The following is a 21013-nucleotide window of genomic DNA, read 5'->3' as shown; positions in this document are numbered from 1 at the left end:
GGCGCAGAGATTTGCATGTCCGTCTATGTCGCCGAACGCCTGGGTTCAAATCCCGGCGTAAGCATCTGAAAAAGTTTTCAACGGTGGTTATCCCCTTACAAATGCGGGCTACATTTGTGAGGTATCCTGTGATGTTAAAACTTCTCTATCACGAGGTGTCGCTATGCGGCACGCCGTTCGGGCACGGCATAAAAGAGGAGGCCCCTTATCATTGAGCTTAAACTTTAATCGGACTGCACTCTTTGATATGAGAGAAGTATTCCCTGTTCCTTAGTGTAATGTTCATGGGAGTTTAGTAGTTAGTAAAGATATTTAAACTTGATGTTCTCGCGTTAACACCACACCACCTCACACATTCCGTGATCGCCCGTATCTCCGCCGGCAGGACCGTATTATGGTCAGGCAGTCAAAAATAGATCTCAGTCACTGGGTCCTCAATGTAGACAGCCAGGCCCACTCTGTCCTCTAGCTTTGATCCATCTGTGTAGCATGATCTTCCAGATGGCAATATTAGGGTTCCGTCAATCCAAGACTGTGCCGCTGGCAGCGATGCCTCGCTCTCGACCACAAATTTCGTCTCAGGTATCCGATCGGAAACCTCTTCCATTCCTTCCAGGTTTCCTATCGTTGCCTTGATTACACCGCGATAGTAAGACCTGCTCTTACCCTCTATCCAATCTTCCATCGTCAGAGGATGCCTCACACTCAATCTGCATGTCGGATGTCTAGAATAGTCTCCAGTGCTCCAGTGTTCTCTTAAACTGTTGTATTATCCTTACGTTGCACGTGTTTTCCATTGTAGTCCGTAGTAAGTATTAATCTTATCACACTCCAGTAGAGCCAGACGACTATCCTTGGATTCGGGCGTCATTTCGAGCTTACGGCCCCTCTACATAGTGCCCAACATCTGTGAGCGTTCTCGTACGGTCCATACGAAAACGCATAACAAAATAAAGGGTGATTTTTTTGAGGTTAGGATTTTCATGCATTAGTATTTGACAGATCACGTGGGATTTCAGACATGGTGTCAAAGAGAAAGATGCTCAGTATGCTTTGACATTTCATCATGAATAGACTTACTAACGAGCAACGCTTGCAAATCATTGAATTTTATTACCAAAATCAGTGTTCGGTTCGAAATGTGTTCATTCACCGTAACGTTGCGTCCAACAGCATCTTTGAAAAAATACGGTCCAATGATTCCACCAGCGTACAAACCACACCAAACAGTGCATTTTTCGGGATGCATGGGCAGTTCTTGAACGGCTTCTGGTTGCTCTTCACTCCAAATGCGGCAATTTTGCTTATTTACGTAGCCATTCAACCAGAAATGAGCCTCATCGCTGAACACAATTTGTCAAAATTTGAACACATTTCGAACCGAACACTGATTTTGGTAATAAAATTCAATGATTTGCAAGCGTTGCTCGTTAGTAAGTCTATTCATGATGAAATGTCAAAGCATACTGAGCATCTTTCTCTTTGACACCATGTCTGAAATCCCACGTGATCTGTCAAATACTAATGCATGAAAATCCTAACCTCAAAAAAATCACCCTTTATTAGTTGATGGAATCACATAAGAAACAACTTTAACCTTAAGTCCTCCTTAATAAAACAGACAGAAAACAGATTCGTTGCCCCAACCAATTTTTTTCCAACCGTATGCTGACGGTTCCACATACTACAAGGGTTCATGAACAGTTCGGTAGTGACAACCAATGTTGAAATTGAGATTATAGCCCTAGATTTCAATGGGTACCAAAAGTAGTACTGTATGGAAATATTAAAAGAGCAGACTTTTAACATATTTTTTATTTATGTTTCTTTATTTGAGGAATCTAAATATGTAAATATGCAAGAAGTCCTACAATAAACAAATAAATATCCAGCTAGGAACCGCAAATTGTTTTCACGTGTCTTGGAACTATTATTGTATAACGATGAAAGGCACAAAATGGACTACGCCAACGTGAGACAAAACAAATTTATTTTTTATGCAAATGATTGCCACAACCAATCATTTAATAGTTTCAATGGTATCGTAATCAAGTTAACTACTGAACTTAGAAAATGACTGGTCCTGACAATTAAAAATTATTTAACAACATCATCAATTTATATCTATAATCGATTTCCAACCAATGATTTCTCTGGGTGAACAAGACGAGTTTCAATAGCATACATATATAGTTTTTTAAAGCCAAACATGAGATTTTTCGCTTTAAAAACTTCATAATTCTTACAATTTCTTTGAAAATAGGGTTTTTTGCTTACAAAATATGATTGAGATTTTAGGCGTATGCAATGAAAAAAATAAATCAAAAATTTGTCGCATAATAGCTTTCATTTTATGTGCTGAAACTGCGATGACATTTTCCAAAAGAAAAACTAAAGCACATATCTCATTAAATTTTGTGTGTGTTTAATAGCTCTATCCAGAGATAATTTTGAGAAAAGGTCATTAATTGCGGTTTCGGCAAGCGGGACAACCATCTCTCTCCGCCCACTAGGAAACGAAAATTGTAAACTCAGCATTCCCCAAAAACGTAGATTTTTCTCAGATATCTTAAAAGTTACAGAATTATTTCCAAAAAATTCGATTTGGAACCACTGTGGTGGTAAACGCTCCAGGACAAAGAACTGTAAATGATCAAGTTAAGATAGATGCGTATTTAAGGAATATAGTCTGAATGACCTTACATCTTTGGTATATTAAATAATAAATAATATTATGATTTCCAGCAAAATAAATATGAAGGAATGCAAAAAAACGTAAAAACTAAACAAAAATTATTTTTATGATTTTAGCAATCCTTTCATGTAATATTTAAAAATTACCAGAAATTTGTTACGAAAACAGACAGTATTATATTGGATGGCTACTTTCCTTTTGCTGTGCTTGTCGTCCTCTGATTATGAAGAGGACAACAACTTTGTGCGTAATATGCGAAATGATAGATAAAAGTGATCCAATGTCATTGCCGAATAATGCGTACAGAAATAGTCTAAATAAACACATTCATATTATCAATACAAATTCTTATTATTTAGCTTTGCCGGTTAGCTGACAAGAAATGTTTCCAAATTCCACATTTCTTTGTGAAAAAATATTTTTTATTGATTCACACAAAGTACAAAAATGTGTGAAGATAACCAAAATTTTTGAACAATTCACTTTTGCTCTATATGACCACATTTTGCCTTAACTTTTGTCCCGAGTCGTTAAAAAAACGAATTGCAAGCTGTACGAACGTAATCTGCCGGTATATTGGCCCATTCCTTTACAATGGATTGCTTCAAAAGTAGCCCAAATAGAAAAGTCCGTCGGATTGGCATCTGACGAATTGGACAGGAATTGTGGATCAAATGAAGTGCGGAACATGATTTTTTAGCCATTCTTGGTTTACAGGTGCGTAATGTGACGGTGGTGAGACTTGTTGGCGCGTCCATGGTCAATGGCCGAAATATTTGCTTGTCCATGGGTCAAAAACTGCGTTCAACATGTTTTCCCGATAATTAATTGCATTTACTTTGATTGATTGGACTTGGTTTGCGTAAAACTTTATGTCTACCGCGGTACCACCAAAGCAACCATTGGCTGTTTCTTACATTTCTCCCCAGATTTGGCAATAGTAATTTTACTGGGGGGACTATTCCTTCCATAGGCTTTAAGATGATGTCTTTCCTTGGCTGCAATTTGGCAACATATTTTTGCCAAATTCAGATGGTCATAAATTGAGTCATTACAACCTTTAGTCGCCCATTATTTTATGTAGTCCCAAATACGAAAAAGTGTTAATTTACCTTTTTTATATAATAATTACAATTGTTCACAAAACTTTATGAAGCTTTAAAATAGGTTTTTTCGACAGATCTATAAATGTCAAAAGAGCCTATTTTAAATTTACATTAAGTGTTGTGGATAAGGGCGTCGCATTTTAACTTTTGTTTTAATTATTTATTTCAAGTAAAAATTCTATTCGATTGCTCGTTCCTGTGCTCACGAGTGGATTTCGAACAGCTGATACTCGATTATGCACTCGTTAACAAATGCGGCAATTACAAAACAAAACAATTTTGCTCGTTCCCGTAGGCGGTCATTCGGCCCCAGTTTTGAGAGTTGTTGATGATGCTTCCCACAATATTGTCCGAACATACTCGACAACTATGACCTTGAATGCACTCTTCTCCAAACAGCCATTTGTACTTACAAATGTGTAACTTTTTTTTTTTGGTTCTAAGCGAGACAATACATCTTGTATGCATATGTCTCTTAGTTAAATACTGACGTGGTGTCTACGTGCCACCAGGCATGTAATAGTTCCGAAATTACGGTAGTAGCTCGTTCTCCCATGTTCCGTACACAAATGGAAAATTACACAAACACATAGAAAAACACAACATCCAAAGCGGTTAAGAGAACAAATGTATGTATGCCACGCAAATACACTCTTTTTTATTCCAATCACATCATAACAGTGTGGTGAATTTCTTTGAGAGTGAAAACTGAGAGCATATTTTTACAAGTTCTTTGAAGGCTCTTTGGAGCTAATTTAGTTATTTTATTTTAAATTATGTTTCCAAAAAATTTTAACATTTAATACCAAAGTAATGAATTCATGGAAAGAGGTCGGTGTCAATGATGTAGGGTGTCTCTACTTACCTCCTTCGGCTCGTTATGTCATGTGTCGACATAATGAGCCGAAGGCGTATATAATAAGGTGGCCGCATCGGCGAATTGCTACAACAAACCATCTTTTTTGGGAACTTGATATGTCAAAATTGTAAAAAGGGCGAATAAAATTCAATTTGCCTTGACATTTGCTTCGACCAATCAGAGCAAGAAGAAAGAAATTTATTGATTTTTGAGTGTCAAGCTAGAAAAAAATTAAAAATGTTTAAAATTTCAATTAGCTGCATAGGTTTTACCCACAAAACCAACCAAAGCCATCTTGGCAGGTTTAAATAGTTTTCATTAGATTATTATAGCCGTGGATAGCTACCAAACGAATGCCGATGTTGATAGGCGGGATAATTAAGGTATGGCTCCAATAGGAAGATTTTGGTAAGAGCTCAATCACCACAAGATGAGGTTGTGTACCCCTTTTTGGATATCTCTTGGATATATGTGGGATTTTCAGGTCATTTGAAAAGGACGGTTAAAATTTGTTGGCTACGAGGATGACGTTGTCATCATGGTGTGGGCCGTTCAGAGTGCATATAGTATGGGCCGTTCGGAATGCATATAGTATGCTGCCAAAATTGACCAATGGGCTTGACGTAAACCTGCGAAAGATCAAGTTGGTACTATTCACCAATCATAGGTAGCTTGGTAAGTTCAGGGGACCTCTTCTAGATGTTAGGAGCTGCCGCTCTCACTACTGAAAGTCATGAAAAGCCATTGCAATGTCAGGACTTTGACATTTTGGGGTTGAGGGGGAATCATAGACGGTTGAGCACCTATTTTGGGATTGCCCTGAAAGTGCAGGATTATGGCTACACAAACACCTATTTTCCTGTCTAAATTATTTTCGTGCAATAGTCCTTTCGCCATTCTTGACTACTATAGCTTTAAATGGCATATTGGAGGGAACTCCTCCAGACCGCCTGGCCGTTTTGTCATGCATGTTGGCTCCTAATTTTCTTCATTCTAATGTCTGGCATTGTACTGACGTAAATGTTATCACTGTTCTTCTGCGCTACTTGAATCTTTCGGGGGCGACAAAATAGACCTAAGTTCCCTGAGTGAAGCTGATAGTGAATGAGGTTGTTAAACGCGTACCATTATATACCCTTAGTTTAAAAATCATAACAGCAGCAAACACACTTTATAAAATATTTATTTTGAAGTTTATATTTTTGTACGGCAAATTTAAATTCTCTCAGCTCGGTTGATGCGGCCGCCTGATAAATACGTCTTGCCTACAAATATTGTCACCACACAGAAAAAAAAAATGTCGAAATTTTTTCAATTAAAAATTTAAATGAAAATAAAAATCTTTTCAATTAAAAAGTTAATTGAATCAACTGTATTTTTCAAATGCTATCGTGGCAATTGATTCAATAATTTTTTTAATTTTTGTCATTTTCATTACAAAAATTAATTAACACTATAAAAATTTTATCATTTTCATTAAAAAATTAATTGATTAAAAAATTTTTTAATTGAATTATATATTTGCTTTAATTGGGATCGTTATTGAAATTTTCGATTTCAAACACAAACAAACAATTTTATATATAAAACGTGATTGAAAATTGTACCTTTTGCAATAAAACAATTTTTGTCACTCGATTGGTTCGCCAATTCATTTAAAGCAGCTGATTTTATAAAAGGAAAACGGCTGTTTTCATTGAATTGGCGAACGAATTGAGTGAGAAAAAGAAAAAACGGTTAGTGGTCTAGGCAGTAAGTTCTTACAATCATTTTTTAATTGAATCGGAAACTTTTTTAGACCCATCAGCACTGTTATGACTGTCCGTTTTTGAAAAAGTTTAGCTACTCAAAATTTTGATAAATACTATAGTTAGAAGAAAAAACTCTCCCACAAACAGTCTTCCTACTACTTTTTTTAAATTTCTAGACGGAATTCTAATCTTATTTATAATCAAAATATGTATATAAATGACATACCGGCTTCTTTAACATCGATCTAATTATAACATATTCTAGATAAAGTTTTTCTGGGGGGTTACTTCCCGTGTCGCTACTCTTTCTTTAATAATTGGTGAAACAATATGTTCCGTTGCATTTTTGGGAAAACCCCGAAGTTGTTTGGTTTCTAAAGAGTGATCATGAACCCAAACATAAACCTTAAATTCGTGTTCCAGAAGTTTTACATATGTAAACCAAATTTTAAAACTGAAATTTTAATATAACATTAGCATACTTTCATTTAAATTTTTAATTGATCTAAATAAAAATTAATTGGATATTTCGGAATTTGAATCATTTTTTTCAATCACCTTTTTTAAAAACTTTGATTAATATTATCATTTCGTGATTGAAGCAGTTTCAATTTAAAAAATAATTGGATCAAATAATTTCGTGATTGAAACCGATTTTAATTTTTCCGTACATATAAAATGTACTCAAATTCGCCTTGTTTTCATCTTAAATCACTTTTTTCTATATATATATAGTTATATATATATATATAGCAATATATATATATATAGTTCGTATAGAAGTCTATATAACTTCTCTTACCAGGGATATCGTAGTTCCAATCGGTTCTATCATGAATAGAATTACAGTAATTTTTATCAATAAGCGGCTCAGTTAGGGTGTAATCCACACTGCCTGGAACATCGGATATTGTATTAAGGATGACACAGTGTCCGTAGCCGCCACATGACCAATAAGAAAGCTCCCTTAACCTCACGGCAGTGGTCGCTGCAATTTGGGTAGCCATAATGTCCAGAGGCATAAGATGAAGCATTAAATTCAGTACATCAGATGGTGTCGTCCTCAGTGCGGCTGTGATGCACAAAGAAGCCATCCTTTGGATCTGATTAAGTATTGTGCAGTAGGTGGATTTTTGAAGCGCCGTCCACCAGACCACAACACCATATAGCATTATAGGTCTGACAACTGCAGTATATACCCAATGTATGACACGCGGTCTAAACTTTTGCAAATGGCTCTCTTACCCTTTCCAAAATGTTAGATTTGAAGTTAAATTTCCTGTCCAGCAAAACACCAAGGTATTCTGCGCTTTCTGTAAATGGAACATTCTCTTCACCCAACTTGTATCTCCTGCTGAAAAGAACTACTTCTGTCTTGCACGGATTTATACCCAGACCACTTTCGATAACCCACTTTGCTGTTGCACGTAGAGCTTTCTGAAGTATATCTCTTAGTGTGCTGGGAAACTTTCCCCTAACCGCAATTGCCACGTCATCAGCATACGCGACCACTTTTACGACTTTTTCTTCCATAGACAATAATATATTGTTAATGGCTATATTCCAAAGTAGAGGATACAGTATCCCTCCTTGGGGAGTTCCTCTGCTGACCCATCTTTTTAGATCCACAGATCCCAACCTGCAGTAATGCATCTTTTAGTAAGTAAGTTATTAATAAACATTCTCACGGTAGAGTTGATGCCTAGAAACTCCAACTCCTTCGTGATTGACGTCGGTTTTACATTATTGAAATCACCTTCAATGGCAAGAAACGCTACCATTGTATATTCCTTGACAGCGAGAGAAACCTCTATGTAGCCGACTAGGTCTTTAAGAGCTGTTTCAGTGGATTTGCCTTACTATATGCATACTGCTGCCGCGACAGGCAATCTCCAGGGATCTTTGCCCTAAGATATGTTTCTATCAACCTCTCAAGAGTCTTCAGCATAAAGAATGGCAGACTAATAAGGCGAAAATCTTTCGCCTTCGTGTGGTAGTGTTTTCCTGCTTTCGGAATGAAAATGACCTTCGTGTCCCTCCTTCCCACAGGTATATATAACATTCTGATACAAGCAAAGTACATCTCCCTCCCAGGGAACCAGTCTATCAGTCACAGCTTGTAATTCAACCGGTGATACATCATCAGGGCCTGGTGACTTAAAGGAGTCGAAACTTCTTATCGCCCAAAAGATTTTGGGCTCAGACACAATTTCCCTCCGACTAATGCATATCAATGACTACCTCTTCTGGCGCCACGTTGTCCATTGGAGAATTTTTCGGGAAATGTGTATCAACGAGTAGTTCTAGTGTTTTCTCACTACAGAATCTTCCTTAGCCTAGAATCCTCAGATGTATCCTTCACGGAGCTGCAGAATTCTACCCAGGATTTGTTCTGAGCCTTTCTAAGCTCGCCCTTAAAATGTCTTAGCTCAGCCTAGAAAGATGTCCCAATCGTGTGGTGCTCTTGTCATTCAGGGCCTTCGTGATCCGCTTGACCACTATGTCTTTATCCTCCGTAGTTTCCACTTCCTTTTCTAGTTTAGATGAGATAGTGATGCAGAATTTGTGCCGAAATTTATCCCAATCCGCCTTTCTTCTGTTTTGCCGAGGGACCACTACTTCAGTATTTTCTGCAAGGTTAAAACTAATATAACGATGATCAGAGAAGTTGTGGTCATCCAACACTTCCCAGTTGCATATTCTTCCACTTATATCTTTCGATACAAAGGTAATATCTAGTACCTCCTGCCTGTTGCTGGTAATAAAGGTCGGTTTATCCCTGTATTACAAATCGCCAGATTGCAACTAATAATATATTCAATAAGCAGCTCACCCCTTTCCTTGACGTTCGAACTTCCCCATATCTGGTGATGTGCATGAGCATCACTTCCTACAATGAGGCTTTTCTTCCCTACAGAAGCAGCTTCAACCAGCGACTTAAGGTTTGAAGGCGGCATCTCTGAATCGTATGCTTTGGTGAGAGGTCATAGAATCCGTAGTGGATTCTTAAATGCTAAAACTTGTGCAATTTTATAATTTTAATTTTTTTTTGCTCTCAATTTTTGCTAAAAAATTCTCACTCGAATCAAATTATCAAGTGACTGATTTTGACATTTGCTTCGCAGTTTTGACAACTGTTTCGATATAAATAAACCCATTTTTGTATGGAAATGTTTAAGTTTTTTTTCAACTTGTCGTTCGATAAATTGAACAGTTAAAATGAGATACACAAACCGAAATCGGTTTTTGTTCGTTTGCAGGGCGAAAGAACGCCAACGTTCGACATACACAAACAGGCTATAAGTCTACACCCGGGCTCTAGATTTGCCGTTCCACTGGAAACATATGCAGATCATCAATCGCCTAATGGATAACACTATCGCAGCTATCCTAGAGTGACTTACATTTTTTTTACGAGTTATAGAAAAATACATGCGGAACAAAATAACTAAATGTCCGCTCCACTCATCGGTTCACCTGATTTCGCCGAAATGTGGTTAATATATATGTATGTATATCCGACTGTGGATATTCAGTTCGGCCATACTGAATTTAATGCATTTTTAGGTTTTTTTTCTTAAGTCATATAAATGCTAAAAAATGGTATAGAGTGCATATTGACTTGACCTTCATATCCTTGACCTTTTGAGCCCACGTAGTGCAATCATATGCATTTTGCTGCAATATTAAGGTAATTTTTGTTTTTAAACGCCTGCTTTGTCTTTTTTCAATTTCAGATCGTAGCCCGTAGACGTGACTTAAAACTGATTGTAACGTCAGCCACCATGGACTCGACAAAGTTTGCCATCTTTTTTGGCAATGTACCGACCTTCACAATACCCGGACGTACATTTCCTGTGGATGTTTTGTTTGGCAAAAATGCCTGTGAGGATTATGTTGAATCAGCTGTGAAGCAAGCCTTGCAAATCCATTTAACGCCCAATGAGGGCGACATGTTGATTTTCATGCCCGGTCAAGAGGACATTGAGGTCACCTGTGAGGTGTTGGCGGAACGCTTGACTGAAATTGACAATGCTCCCGAACTATCCATACTGCCCATTTATTCACAACTGCCTTCGGACTTGCAGGCGAAAATATTTCAGCGTTCAGCCGAGGGTTTACGCAAATGTGTGGTGGCTACCAATATTGCCGAAACGTCTTTGACTGTGGACGGTATTATCTATGTCATCGATTCAGGATTTTGTAAATTGAAGGTCTATAATCCTCGCATTGGTATGGATGCTTTGCAAATCTATCCCATATCACAAGCTAATGCCAATCAGCGCTCCGGTCGTGCTGGGCGTACTGGCCCCGGTCAAGCGTTTCGTTTGTATACCCAACGCCAATACAAGGATGAACTTTTGCCACTAACTGTACCTGAAATTCAACGAACTAATTTGGCCAATACAGTATTGCTGTTAAAATCCTTAGGTGTTGTCGATTTGCTTCAATTCCATTTCATGGACCCCCCACCCCAGGATAACATATTGAATTCTCTGTACCAACTTTGGATATTGGGTGCCTTAGACCATACAGGAGCTCTAACGCCACTGGGGCGACAGATGGCCGAATTTCCACTGGATCCTCCGCAATGTCAAATGTTAATTGTCTCCTGTCAAATGGAATGTAGTGCTGAAGTCTTGATAATAGGTGAGTTTGGCTTTTATAAACTAATCGGTAAGTTTTCATACCCACCGCCATAATATTTCGTAACATCTCGAAATATTGATCTGTGACCCTATAAAGTATATATTCTTGGTCGTCCTGACATCTTTTCGATCTGGCCATGTCCGTCCGTCTCTTAGTTTTTCTGTCGAAATCGTAATCGAACAAATAAATTTGAAATTTTGCACAGATACTTCTTAGCCACCTTTGCGCAAAAGTTAGCATGTCCGCCTATGACGCTGAACGCCTAGCTTCGCATCCTGGCCTGAACATCATAAAAATTTTTCAGCGGCGGTTATACCCTTATTCTGGCGACATTTTTAGGGTACTGTACCATTTGGTATGGCAGCCATTTAAAAATTATCGCCAAAGATATGTCGCTTTGAGGCGCGCCACTCATTGATATGTGATAAGTAGGGGCTAACTGGACTGTTCATGAGCAAATTTGCATTTGCACTTCTTATCTATGCTGTAGGGTTGTTGTTGTCTATCTTACGTCTCCTTGAGTCGGTTGCGTCCAGGGGGATCTGGGTCTCAGATGAGTGGGTCTGGTTGGGCAGTTAAACAGGTGACGTGTGTCGTGTGGTCGCTGGTCACAATAGAGAATTGAGCCAGAACTACTCTGGTTTACCGGGAGTGGTCAATTTCTTTAGTTACAATGGGAGACAGTCGTTATGCAAGGACAACATTCACCCGGTAGCTATTCACCGCATCTGCTACCGTGTCTGCATGAATACTGTCTAAGCCCGCTTGATCTAGAGGTTCTCTCTTGTACCCCTGGACCTCACGCTCTAGTTCATGAAGATTTACCTTAAGGCTTCTGGGCGGTGAATACCTATCCTGAAGATGATGACTTGGTTGGTCTCTGCGATAACAGCCCAGAAGGTATTGCTTAGATAGCATGTAGTTATGTTTTCGCACTGGTAGGATCTTTGTCTCCTGATGGAGGTGATCCACATGAGAACTGAGGAGACAGTCTGAATATTATAGACAGATCTGAATATTATACTACTGCGTGTCACAGAGCTGACGGGACCACACTGGCACTGCATAACTTACCACAGACCGGCCAATTGCTTTGTACGTGGTCAATAAGGATTATTAGTTAGCACCCAAGTGCTGGCCGCAAGTGGCTTGAGGAACTTGTTTCAACTTTTGCCTTTAGCGCAAATTACTGTGGCATGTGAGGAGAATTTGTAAGAGCTGTCAAATGTGACACCAAGTATTTTGGAACACTTGATGTAGGGCGTTGGATATTGCAAATAGGTCATATCGATTCAGAATTGCATATTCCTTCCATACAAAGTAATCCCTCGATCTGGCTTCTTGAGCCCCTAGAGGCCTATATTTTAACGCGATTGGGCTTAAAAATGGCATGTGAAATACGTTTTTACCCTCTAATACCCACATCAATAGGTCCATACCGGTTCATAAAGAAATATCCCACCATTAAAACCATCTTTGGATGTGGCTTCTTGAGCTTCTAGAAACATCAATTTTTGTTTGATTGACTGAAATTTGGTACGTTAAGTACGTTTCAACCTCCAACGCCCTCGCCAAATCCAGGTCAGATAGGTAATAGCCCCCATAAGAACCGAACGCAGATTTGTTTTCTTCAGTCCTAAACGCCTCAATTAATGTCCGATTAAGTTGACATTTGGAGTACACACACGTTTTCTTAACACCATGTCTCCCAAATGTGGTGGTATTCTAGATTCCCGGCAGATCTGATCTTAGCATATTTTTTACTTGTTTTCAATAGAAAAAGTTTTTAAAGTTTACTTTATGGTTTGGCTAGATCTGTCTCTCTTCTTGAAAAAAAATATAGAGAACGAAGCGTATGACATGACATCGTACAATGTAAAAAAGACTATTGATCCTACAAAGAATGCAAAGTCAAATGTTTAAACTGAAACTTTTGACGTTACCCAACCCACCCCAATCTGAAGGCGGTTAAAATTCAGTGTGATGGAATAAGTCAGTAGAATCGGGTGGGTGATAATTTGTGTTTTTTGGATTACTATTAAGGTACAAATTGCGTTTTTTTGAGGACTTGTATGTGTTAGCGGATATAAACATTCGCAAGTTGTTGGTGTTTTCTGAAGGTTCTACTGTAGGAACTAGGTATCTTCCTTCTCCTGTTTCTATGGTATCATAATGAACGAAAATGTTTTAGTGAGTTTAATTGCAGGCAGTCACTTAAACCGTACCTAACCTAACCTAGGGTAAGAATGGAAACAATATTAATTAATCCAGATGAGAGATCCTTCATCGGCAAGGGCTGCCACCTCGGTGTACAACAAACTGCTACAACAACAAAAAACTATCGCTCTCTGCTCTTCAAAACACCTGAGAATTCCATTGATAACCAAGAGCCTCAAAGTAGGAGATAAAGCTCCTCCTTATGGTGTTCTTCTAGTAATAATCTTCCTCTTTGAGGCCGTTGGGCCTAATACCCTGCCTTTCGACATCATTAAACCCAGTTCAGTTAGAGAGAAGGAATTCTTTTCTCCTCCCGAGATTCATGTATGATTCATTTATTCATGCAACTACTCTTGCCTGCCGTGGGAGGTATCGACCCACTACTATCCGCATGTAATACTGTGGAAAAAGTGAAACGGTCGTTAGGACGACGAAAATCCTATAGGGAGATTCGGATCGTGAGAAGTCAAGGCTATTACAGAAAGGAAGTATGAAGGAGGTCTGTATCATAACGGGATACATAGGACTACGAGGTCACTTATGCAAAATCGTTGCGGCAAGTGATAGCATGTGTAGTGCATGTGAGGAAGATGATGAGACATTGGAGCATTTCGAATGTCATGGCCAGGCTTCGCGGCTAACAGATACCGGCACTTAGGTGGGGACACAATACCAGACACGAACCAACTTAGGGGTGTGGTTTGGGAAACAATTAAGGATTTTGTAAGTAACACGGAATTCCTAGCTTAGATTTTCTTTTTCGAGGTTACTTTTTAGTGTTTAGAGCGCACAACCAGCCGATTACTGGCTTAAGTGTGTGTCCATAATGGCGTGGGGCGGATTAATATCCCCACCCTCTTCAACATAACCTGACACTGTGAAACAATTGCCCGTTGAGGGTGGCTATGTCACCTAATTTGTATATCAAACTCGTACTCTAGTCGCAACTACAGTTCGTTTAAGCCCCATATTTTACCAATACATAGATATATATTGTATGTGTGCCTGTTTATAGTTGTTTTGAGGGTAAGCTTTGGGGTGAGGCGTACTGTACTCTGAAAAACCTTTCATTTGAACTCCATATTGTACAGATGGGTATATATGTCAGTTTCAGTAGTTTTAGGGTTTTTTGGTGGGGCGTTCTTCCCAAATTTAAACATCAGATTTAGAGAAGGTAATTGGCTTAGAACCCAAAACCATTTTGAGAACCATTTTGAGATTGTGCTCTACTGACCTAGTACTTTGGAATTTCCCCATTAGAAATTTCCCATGCCCCAGATTAGCTTTTGTACACTGTAATACATAGTAGAGGTGTGTACGTGAATAGTCGAGTCACGCGTGAATCACACATGTGTCACGTGATTCGTGATTGAGATCCAAATCTAAACCACGACTCACAACGCTAATCACGACTCACGAGAAAATCACGAACCACGAGATATCACGACTCATCAGAAAATCGCAACTTAGGTTGGTATTCTATTCTGCTTTCAGAAAAGTCTAACATTTTTAATTGTTTTGCGAGCGAAATTTGATACCAGTCAAATGTTTTTGTTTCCATACCAAAACACTTGTTTATCTGCTGTTATTGTTTTCTATATTCGGAAATAAATAAAACAAAACTAAGCCAAAACAAAATAATGCCGGCAATGGTAGCTATAATGTTTTCAAGGTTTGCTAACATAACTTTTTGCCATTTTCCCCACTATAAGAATAGCACTATAATTTGTCTATTTTTCTCCTTTGTTCGCTGGCGTTTGCAAAAAAATATTTTTCGATTCATGGAAAATATTTTTTCAACTGTGATTCGCAAGTTTTTCGTGAGTCGTGCGTGAGAAAATGTTTGTCTCGTGAGCGTGCGTGAACGTGAGTCGACACAAAAAGTGGTATGTGAGCGTGCGTAAATAATTTTTTTTGGCTCGTGAGCGTGAGTGAGAGTTCACGTGCAAATCTCTGATACATAATTTTAATATTTCACTAATTATATCAATTTATAAATTTCAGTCTCTATGCTATCGGTGCCATCTATATTCTACCGTCCCAAGGGCCGAGAAGAGGAGGCAGATGGTGTACGTGAAAAGTTCCAAGTACCGGAATCTGACCATTTGACATATCTCAATGTGTATTTACAATGGAAGCAAAATAAGTAAGTTTGGCGCTTAACAATTGTTTTTCGTTATTAACTCTCTTTCTCTCTCTCTCTCTCTCTCTCTCTCTCTCTCATTCTCTCTTTATATCTTCCTCTCCCACTCCACAGTTACAGTTCCAATTGGTGCAATGAACATTTCATTCATGTCAAGGCTATGCGTAAGGTGCGGGAAGTTCGACAACAACTCAAGGATATTATGCTTCAACAAAAGCTAACCGTAAAGTCATGCGGCACCGATTGGGATATCATAAGAAAATGTATTTGCTCTGCTTATTTCTATCAAGCGGCTCGCCTAAAGGGTATTGGCGAATATGTTAACTTGCGTACTGGCATGCCATGTCACCTCCATCCTACTTCAGCTTTATACGGTCTTGGTACCACACCAGATTATGTAGTCTACCATGAATTGGTTATGACGGCCAAGGAATATATGCAATGCGCCACTGCCGTCGATGGTTATTGGTTGGCTGAATTGGGTCCCATGTTCTTTTCCGTTAAGGAGACTGGACGTAGTGGTCGCGAGAAGAAGAAACAAGCTGCCGAACACCTCAAGGAAATGGAAACGCAAATGCGTTTAGCCCAAGAGGAAATGGAGGAGCGGAAACTAAAAGCAGCTCAACGGGAGGAGCAACTTGCAAATAAACAAGAAATAGCTACTCCAGGACACGCAACACCCCGGCGTACTCCTTCCAAAATTGGCTTGTAATTGACAAAAGAGAGAAACTAAATTTAATAGTATTTTGTCTAAATAGCGAAATATCCTTTTGACTAATTTTGTGCAAAAAAACTAAAAAAAATAAAAATAAATCGGTTTTTGAAGGCAATTTTCAGTATATATGTAAATATCGATACAGAAGAATTTTTTCTGCTCGCATAGTAATTGATTTTGGCTTTGTACAAATCGTCTTCTTAAATACAAAACATGTTGTTAAAACGTATATATTTTGCAATTTCCATCTAATTCGGAGGCCACCGTAGCGCAGAGGTTAGCGTGTCCGCATATGACGCTGAATGCCTGAGTTCGAATCATGGCAGAAACATCAGACAATTTTTCAGCGGTGGTTATCCCCTTCTCATGCTCCAGTTCCTTAATGGAATGCCCCAGTTCCTTAATGGAATGTTCATGGGCAAATTTGCAATTTTGCATCTAATTCTTAGGTCCAATACAGACTGCTTTCGATTCTGTAATAGTACATTGCGCGATTTATTTCCAAAATTAAATACGCACATCTTAGATCTAAGAATATTTTTAAAACATTCCTATGTTACGTTACGTTCTTATCAGGTGAGTAAAATATAAATTAATTGCAAGCCTAAAAGTATGCTTTGCAAAACTATGCTAAAACATCTTTTTCGTTGCTACCCACAGATGTCGTTGATTAGTTTAATTTGAACATGTGTCATGTTTTTTTTATTGCAGAATTACAACTTAGCACCACAGATAAATGAATAATAGATGTGCCAATCGACTTTTAAAAGAGTCACCAAGGCAGACGCGGTCAATCAGCGGTATCGGGCGGGGAGTCTTAGTGAGAAGTCGAGCGCCTTCAGCTGAGCTGAGTGCCTATGATGCTCGATATGACAAGGCAAGTTATTGGCCCTAAATAATCAATGGCCACCCTGTTCCCGCGGTGATCGTTCCTTTGGACCGGAATGAGCCTGCTCACCTACAGGAGCTTGACGAGGATCGCCACCTCCACATGAAAATGTGGCTACAACAACAACTACAAAGAGGTGCAATGACTAGAAACAAACGAAGAAAATGAAGAGAGAATTTTAAGGGAAGTGTGTATAAACATGAATGTGATTTAGCTAGTTTTCAAAATAGATTGTGGACATTTTTTGCTTTTAAACTTTAAATTACAAAATACTTTTTAACTTTCTTAAAAACTTCTTTTGTCATTTTTCACAGTTTTCATGTCCCCCAATTCCTTTTTCTCTTCTCTTAAGCCTAGAACTGACTTCATTCGTAGCGAAAATCCCCATTAAATTATTTCAAATTCCTACGATACACAAACAAAAGTCAAATAACAACACACACGACAAAGACAACATCCCGTCACGATAAGACTGTGAGCACAGGTTGGGACTCTGGCGCCTTTAAATAACCAATGGCCATAACGTTCTCGCGGCGATCGGTCCTATGGGCCGGAACGAGCTTACCCAACTGTGGAGCTTGACGAGGATCGCTACCTCCACACGCAAATGTGACTACAGCTACTACGACAACAACAGCACTGAAGCAGAGTTGATTGGTGCCAATTTGTGAGCATTGAATTAATTTTACAATTAATTGAAGCGAATTTACACTGACACAGCAACATTTCGCTACTACATATTTTGCTCATAGACCTCAATACCACTTCTCCGGAGTGTGTTCGAATTAATGAACTGTTGCCTATAAATGACTAAAATAATGTTTATTCCGTTAAAATAAGGATAAAGGTCACGCACAAACCACTTTAAAATGATATTTTTGTAAAAAAATTAAATGTTGTCTGTTTTTTATACCCACCGCCATAGGATGAGGTATACTAATCTAGTCATTCCGTTTGTAACACCTCGAAATATTCGTCTAAGATCCCCTAAAATATATATTTCCTTGATCGTCTCGACGTTCTTGAGCGATCTAGCCACGTCTGTCCGCCCGTCTGTCGAAATCAGCGGTCGAACGCGTAAAGTTACCCGCTTGAAATTTTGCACAGATACTTACTATTGATGTAGATCGTTGGCGATGGCAAATGGAAAGGAAAGCGCGTTTTTTATTAATGTGTGTTTTTCAGTTGGCTACCTGCTTGGGATGAATTTTTTACAGAAACTACGTCTATGAACGTTAATTATTTTGAAAATTTTGAAGAATTTGCAACGCACACGTGCTGAATCAGGTATTAAGCCAAAGGACGTAGAGAGAGGATCAGTCTAATTGCTATAGAGCTTAAAGCCCTATAGAACAAAAAATCTGCATAAATCTGATCAAGCCATTTGTTTTTTTGGAAGACTACGAGTCTATAAAGAGGATGGGAACATATAAAAACTGCAAATTAAGAGCAAAGGCCGCGTTAATTATTCCATTGGCAAACCTGGTCGTGCCAATAGCATCCACTCATCCAAGCGAAAGTACGCAATGGAAGTGACTGTATCCACAATTTCCAGCTCAGCGATGCCTGATTGTTTCGAAAGTAGCACGGACTCATTCGATAACTGTGCGGATATTACTTGTAAGGAAAAAAATATAGCATGAACCAGCAACAGGCAGCATAACGCAACAAGCGAGACGCATTGTTACAAGCTCAAAGCTGTCGTCCCACAAATCAGCAGCGGTGTGCCCTAGCTTTCCGCTTGAATTACACGATGTGTCTGATAGACTGGTTCCCTGGCTTAGGGAGATATACTCTGCTTGTATCAGAATGTCATATATACCTGTGGGGTGGAGGGACATGAAGGTAATTTTCATTCCGAAAGCAGGAAAACCCTGCCATACGAAGCCGAAAGATTTTAGTCCTATGAGTCTGTCATCCATTATGCTGAAGACTCTTGAGAGGTTGATAGAAACATATCTTAGGGCAAAGATCCCTGGAGATCGTCTGTCGCGGCAGCAGCATGCATATATTGGGTTGCCCAAAAAGTAATTGCGGATTTTTTAAAAGAAAGTAAATGCATTTTTAATAAAACTTAGAATGAACTTTAATCAAATATACTTTTTTTACACTTTTTTTTAAAGCAAGCTAAAAGTAACAGTTGATAACTGACAGAAGAAAGAATGCAATTACAGAGTCACAAGCTGTGAAAAAATTTGTCAACGCCGCCTATATGAAAAATCCGCAATTACTTTTTGGGCAACCCAATAGTAAAGGCAAATCCACTCAAATCCCTTCACGACGTAGGCGGCTACATAGAGGGTTCTCTCGCTGTCAAAGAATATACAATGGTAGCATTTCTTGACGATAAAGGTGCTTTCAATAATGTAAAACCGACGTCAATCATGAAGGAGTTGGCGTTTCTAGACATCAACTCTACCGTAAATGTAAATTTTGCCCATGACCATTCCACTAAGGAACAGGGGCAAACTTCTTACATATCAATAAGTACAGTCCGATTCAAGTTTTAAGCTCAATGATAAGGGGCCTCCTTTTTATAGCCGAGTCCGAACGGCGTGCCGCAGTGCGACACCTCTTTAGAGAGAAGTTTTACATGGCATTGTACCTCACAAATGCTGCCAGCATTAGGAGGGGAAAACCACCGTTGAACATTTTTTCTGATGGTCTCGACAGGATTCGAACCCAGGCGTTTAGCGTCATAGGTTCAGCGTCATGCTAACCGCTGCGCTACGGTGGGCTCTACCGTAAGAAAGTTTATTAATAACTTACTTACTAAAAGATGCATTACGCAGGCTTGAGATCTGAAAAGATGGGTCAGCAAAGAAACACCCTAAGGAGATGTACTGTCTCCTCTACTTTGGAATATGACCGAAGTGGTCGCGTATACTGATGACGTGGCAATTACGGTTAGGGAAAAGTCTTCCAGCACTCTAAGAGATATACTTCAGGAAGCTCTACGTGCAACAGCAAAGTGGGCTACCGAAAGTGGTCTAGGTATAAATCCGTGCAAGACAGAGGTAGTTTTTTTCAGCAGGAGATACAAGTTGCTTACAGTGGACATGTCTCCATGGGTGGAGAGAATGTTCCATTTACAGAAAGCACAAAATACCTCTGCGTTTTGCTGGACAGGAATTTGAACATAAAATCCAACATTTTGAAAAGGACACGAAAGGCCACTCTTACCCTATACACCTGCAAGAGAGCCATTGGCAAAAATTGGAGGTTTAGACAGTATGTCATGCATTGGGTATATACTGCAGTTGTCAGACCTATAATGCTATATAGTGTTCTGGTACCGGATGTACTCTAAAGATAAAAAAAACTGGTCATATCGAAAAGGTTACTCGACAGCTACAGTGTGTATATCTCAACGATATGGCTGAACAGTTCAAAAATCACGTGTTCTGGGATATCCCAGGGAATTGTGAAGCGGACGAGCTTGCGAGACTAGGAACTACCCTACACATTCCAGGCAAACTGGAATCTGTGGCTATGCCTCTAGCGACATGTAAGCAAAGTTTTCAGGATCAGGCCCGAAGGGCAACGAATGATAGATTTTCACAAAAAAGGGGCTGTGAGCATTCCAAAACTATATGGCGTAATCTAGACTTGAAGAGGACTACCTCTTTGCTGTCATTGACAAGAACAGACGTCTCAGTCACTGTGTCCATCATGACAGGTCACTGTCTAATTGGAAAACATGCTGACAGACTAAAGGTTGGGAGCAAACTTTTGCAGAAGCTGTGAGGACATCGAAGAAGAGGAGACTATAGAACACCTTCTGTGTGTGTGTGTCCCGCACTAGGAGTTTCACTTTAGGTTCTCATTTCTTTGAGAACCTGTGTGATTTAGCGGATGTGAACATTCGCAAGTTATTGGGCTTTTTAAAGCAATCTGGATGATTCAACGGTAGGAACTAGAAGGCATCTTGCTTCTTCTGTTGCTGTGGTTTCTCAACGGACGAAAACGTCTATATAGATAGTGCACT

General features: G+C 39.1%; 1 protein-coding gene across 3 annotated transcripts in view; it reads left to right on the top strand.

The window, feature by feature from the left end:
- Positions 1-16251, top strand: part of LOC106090051 (pre-mRNA-splicing factor ATP-dependent RNA helicase PRP16) — a 154433-nt gene extending 138182 nt beyond the window's left edge. Inside the window, exons 1-5 of one of the 3 annotated variants that reach the window (XM_013256103.2) lie at positions 4985-5068; positions 5145-5335; positions 10149-11061; positions 15283-15424; positions 15536-16251. In XM_013256103.2, coding sequence (XP_013111557.2) covers positions 10197-11061; positions 15283-15424; positions 15536-16133 — 1605 coding nt within the window. In that variant the 5' untranslated portion in view covers positions 4985-5068; positions 5145-5335; positions 10149-10196 and the 3' untranslated portion in view covers positions 16134-16251. Of the gene's footprint in view, positions 1-4909; positions 5069-5144; positions 5336-10148; positions 11062-15282; positions 15425-15535 lie in introns of those variants that run through there. The other 2 variants (XM_013256102.2, XM_013256101.2) reach the window with 2 other exon arrangements.
- Positions 16252-21013: the final 4762 nt, after the last annotated feature.

Source organism: Stomoxys calcitrans, chromosome 4, assembly GCF_963082655.1.
Source record: "Stomoxys calcitrans chromosome 4, idStoCalc2.1, whole genome shotgun sequence".
In the NCBI taxonomy this organism is placed as follows: domain Eukaryota; kingdom Metazoa; phylum Arthropoda; class Insecta; order Diptera; family Muscidae; genus Stomoxys; species Stomoxys calcitrans.
This window is presented reverse-complemented; position numbering and strand designations above follow the sequence as displayed.